Consider the following 4144-nt stretch of genomic DNA (forward strand, 5'->3'; position numbering starts at 1 on the left):
ATTCATAGTTAAGAAAGCTGAATTCCCGTTTATACTAAATAGTTAAAAACGCAACCACCAGAAACCCAAAACAAAAAAACAACCAAAATCCCTACACCCAAAACCTTACACACTCAAAATTCTAGTCATGTACACAAAGCCCTTCAGAATTTCATGCCACAAGCAGTTTTCCTATCCAGTAAATAACATGCACTGCAAAATTTGTGCAACATTCTATTATGGATTGCAATGAAGACACCAGAAATGCTTGCTTTTTTCCCTTCGAATTTAATGTGGTGCTTTCAGAACAGTTAGAACACCAATTTGTGAGGATACACTCCATTTGAGAGACAGAATGTAGAACGCAGGTACCCACGGAGCTGAGGCACCTTCTTGATTCGTGCAAGGATCTGTGAATCCACTGCCTTCTGGTCTGATTTGCGTTGCTCCGTTATCTCATATTTCTAGAAAGTACAAGGAATAACATTAAAATCCTGCAAAGTGACTACAGACTCTTCTAAGGAGATGCGAAAAATTCAGGGCAAACCCTGACTTCTGGCATTTTTAGGAAATCTTTTCAGCCTTTGTTCTAAATATGGGAAAGGTGGTAGGAGACCGGAGGTGGCAAAGAGAACCGAAGCCACCGTTTGGCGTATGTTGCAGATATCAGAGCCAGCAGCATGCTGTTGGCAGTATCAAAACAGTAAAGGTGCTTCTCGGTCAAAAAAGACATTTAACTGGAAAAATCATTGCTGCTGTTCTGCTAAGGTAGAAGCAGGGAAGAATTTCCAAATTTAGAAGGGGTTTATCTCAATGTTGCTCTATTAATTCATTTTAACAGCATTACCTCGCTTTACTGAGGACTACTTAAAATCCAATTGTCCATTTCTTTCATGATATTACCCCCTTTGCAGCCTGACTTTATAACAAGGACATTCAGAAAGAATGAACAATCAGGTTTCTTACTTCTTTTTCAGTGTCAAAGATCTCGCCTTCCTGGTGCTTGGGCTTACGCAGCCTCTTCTTCTTGAAGTACGCATCAGTGAGATGCTTGGGAATTTTCACTCCAGAGATATCAACCTTTGTAGATGTAGCAATAACAAATTTCTGATGGGCCCTACGCAGAGGGACGCGATTGATAGCCAAGGGTCCTAAAGACAGAAGTGAGAACAAGGTTAGCTTTCCTGGAAACAACCACTGCTTTTAAGTTGAATTCTTGTAGCGTATGAGATGACTTGTTTCCTTCAGAGATGCCCATAGCTGAAATCTGAACAATCAACAAAGCCCTTCCCCACAGCCTCCAGAAAAGCCAAAAAATGCTTCTTGATCTCTTCCAGGTATTGAAGCTTAATTACCTCCCCTCCAACTCTCTGGAAAGCCACAAAACATGATTCCACTTAGATACACGAATACATCGTGCTCCAAACCATCCGCATGCGGATCTGTAGTACTACTGACCCCGCAGACAAAACTTGAACTTAACACCTCCCCAACGAAATCCCCCAAAACAAACAAATCATCACATTTATGCAACAAGTTTTTACCTGTAACAAGCAAAAGGCCAGTAGCAAGTTGCTTCAAGAAGACGACGCGCTGAAAACAGACAAGATGTGACGTTAGTCCTCAGGCCCCAGCACTGAAATACAACCAAAGGGGGACCGTGCCTGCTTCATTGGTACAAGCATCCGTACAGCACCCAAGCGCGGACACAACTGCGTGACTGGAGAAGCAAGCCCCCTACCAGCACTTCCTTACTACAGCTTTGCCAGTTACCACATCTCTGACAGATTGCGACTCTCCTCATGCTTCATCATTCGAGGCCGAGCAAAACCAATTAGAACCCATTCTACAGGATGGAGAGACAGCCGTCTTGTCACCCAAATTCTTTGTACAAGTTAAAGGCAAGAACTAGGTAACACCCAGAAGGGTACCGCAATGTATCACATGGTCAGAGCCATCCCCCAGTTGCATTTTTTTTCCTTCTGGTCAAGACTTCCTTCCCTGAACCGCAGCCTTTTAACTAATGTGACATCAAAGTCAAGGAATTTGAGAAAATAAAGGATGCCAGGTAAGACCTGTTAATAAACCTCACTAAGATGAACAACACAGCTTAGCGTAACAATCAAGTGTTACCTCGATAATAAGATTAAGAATTAAAATGTAATTTTTCCTTTGCAATAGGTAGTTTAAGACAAAATTTTAGTTTCATTGCAACAGCAATAGGAACAGGCATCAGGTCTGCCATTCTGCAGCGCAGTCAGCATGACACAAATCTACACACTTTTCTGCACTGCAGGAAGACTCCCTTAATTTTGTCTAAGCAACTGGACTAGCCTGTTTTAATTCCAGCTCTGTGTAGAACAACAGTAGTTTAAGGACTGTTTCTCCTAAAGGCAGGACGAGAGAAAGCATCTAGGCAGAATCCACAGAAAAGCGGGTTTGCAGATTCGCATCTCGCTGCTGAGCAGTGTCTCCTGACATCAGCTGGTAAATTCGGGATACCTCTGCTCAGTCAGAACAGTTTCAGCGCAGAAATGCTGCAAAGCCACGGTGAGAGCAAAGAGGAAGAAGCCCCCCCGATTACCTTGCCTCTGTGACGACCAGTCAGAAGGATCAGAACAGTTCCCGGAGTAATAGAGGCCCGCAGCCTCCTCTTGTGCTGGGAAAAGGGCTTCTTGCCGTGACTCAAAAGCTTGCGAGGAACATCTTCAGTGGGATAGTATCTGGGCTAGAAAAAGAGAAACAAAACATTGTACCACCCTGTATTCCACCAGACAAAAAGCTTTCACTAAAGTTTAGAGTACTCCTTTCCTAAGAGAATACCTGCAGAATTTGGGGTTCTCCAGAAGGCGGAAACTAAGGCTAACAAGCACACAAGCCGTTACTGCACACCCTTACTCCTTCTGATGTTAAAAATATCCTTCTCCCCATCTGAGGGGATCAGGCATCACTGCACAACAGTCTCCACGCTGAGACTTGGATGTCCTAGGGCATGGAGTGAATTTCCCACCTTATCAGGGCAGTTCAGCGTGTCGCTGAACAGAAACGGGAGTTAAGCCACTGATAACCGGTTCAACGGACTGTGTTGGTATCAGGCGGGTTATAGTTATTGGGATGTATTTATTACATTTTCTCCTTTGTATAAAGGGACTAAACCAGAGATGTGAAAAAGTAATTGCTACCTTCTGGAAGTATGAGATGGTTCGTACCATTTCACTAAAAATTACTTTTCCAAAAGATTATTTTTTTTTCTGCTGCCCTTCAGGAACACATTGAGTATTTTCTGTACAGCTATGCAACAGCAGCAGTCGAGACCCGCTCTGTATTTCCGAGCACGCTCCCGGTTCAGCCAGCGATTCAAACGTAGAGCAGGAGAAGCCATTCTCTGAATTACCAACGTCTCCCGCGAGAAGGACAATCACTAGGTCCGTATCTCAAGGAGATGACTGCCAACAGCTCAGTGCAGCATGGCACGGGCTGAGGCTGCTGCGCTGCCCCAGCCAAGAGGCGCATCATCGAGTCAGAAGTTACACGTAACAGCCTTAAACTGTGAGCATCTGATTTCTTTTTCTTACCATTTTGCGGATTTTAACCACACGGCTGCCTCCGTTCTTGTCTCCACCAACTGGCTTGGTGATGGTTGCACGTGGCGTTTCTTTCTTCTTCTTTTCTATCTGTAAGCAAAGAAAAGGAGAAATGTAGGACATTGCAAACCAAAGTCATCCTGAAAAACATGATTATTTAAACACGGTATTTACTGTCCTACCTTTGTTTCTGGAGCAGTGTACTTGCGCTTGTACAGTGCTTTTCTGGCATACATGGCTGACCGGGAGTATCTCCCAATGCCCCGGGCCAGGACAGGGTTACGGCTGGCATGATACTTCTTAATCCTCTTTTTCTTCTCACCTACTTCCCTCTGGCTTGCTTTCTGCTCAGCCGGCTTCTTCTCACCCGTCTTTTTCTTGCCTGGCTTTTTCTCACCAGGCGCCTTCTCACCTGGCTTTTTCTCACTGGCTGCCTTCTCGCCCGCCATCTGTGGAGCCAAATAAAATAGAAATTATGGTTTATTATGAGGTGTGCAGAGCAGTGTCTAAGTTACAGAAACAGCACAAAGGAACGGGAACTCCATCCTTTCCACCACTGGAACAGTTGCCAGCCATCTCCT

General features: G+C 44.4%; 1 protein-coding gene across 1 annotated transcript; it reads right to left on the reverse strand.

The window, feature by feature from the left end:
* Positions 1-246: 246 nt before the first annotated feature.
* On the reverse strand, positions 247-4020 carry RPL6 (ribosomal protein L6). The gene is made up of 6 exons (XM_009880309.1): positions 3746-4020; positions 3555-3653; positions 2564-2707; positions 1524-1572; positions 946-1130; positions 247-443 (listed from the first exon to the last, which is right to left on the reverse strand). The coding sequence occupies exons 1-6, from the start codon at positions 4010-4012 to the stop codon at positions 291-293; spliced, it is 897 nt and encodes a 298-aa protein (XP_009878611.1). The 5' UTR covers positions 4013-4020; the 3' UTR covers positions 247-290.
* Between the last annotated feature and the right edge of the window lie 124 nt (positions 4021-4144).

The sequence above is a fragment of the Charadrius vociferus genome, unplaced genomic scaffold, assembly GCF_000708025.1.
Source record: "Charadrius vociferus isolate BGI_N301 unplaced genomic scaffold, ASM70802v2 scaffold332, whole genome shotgun sequence".
NCBI classification, from domain to species: domain Eukaryota; kingdom Metazoa; phylum Chordata; class Aves; order Charadriiformes; family Charadriidae; genus Charadrius; species Charadrius vociferus.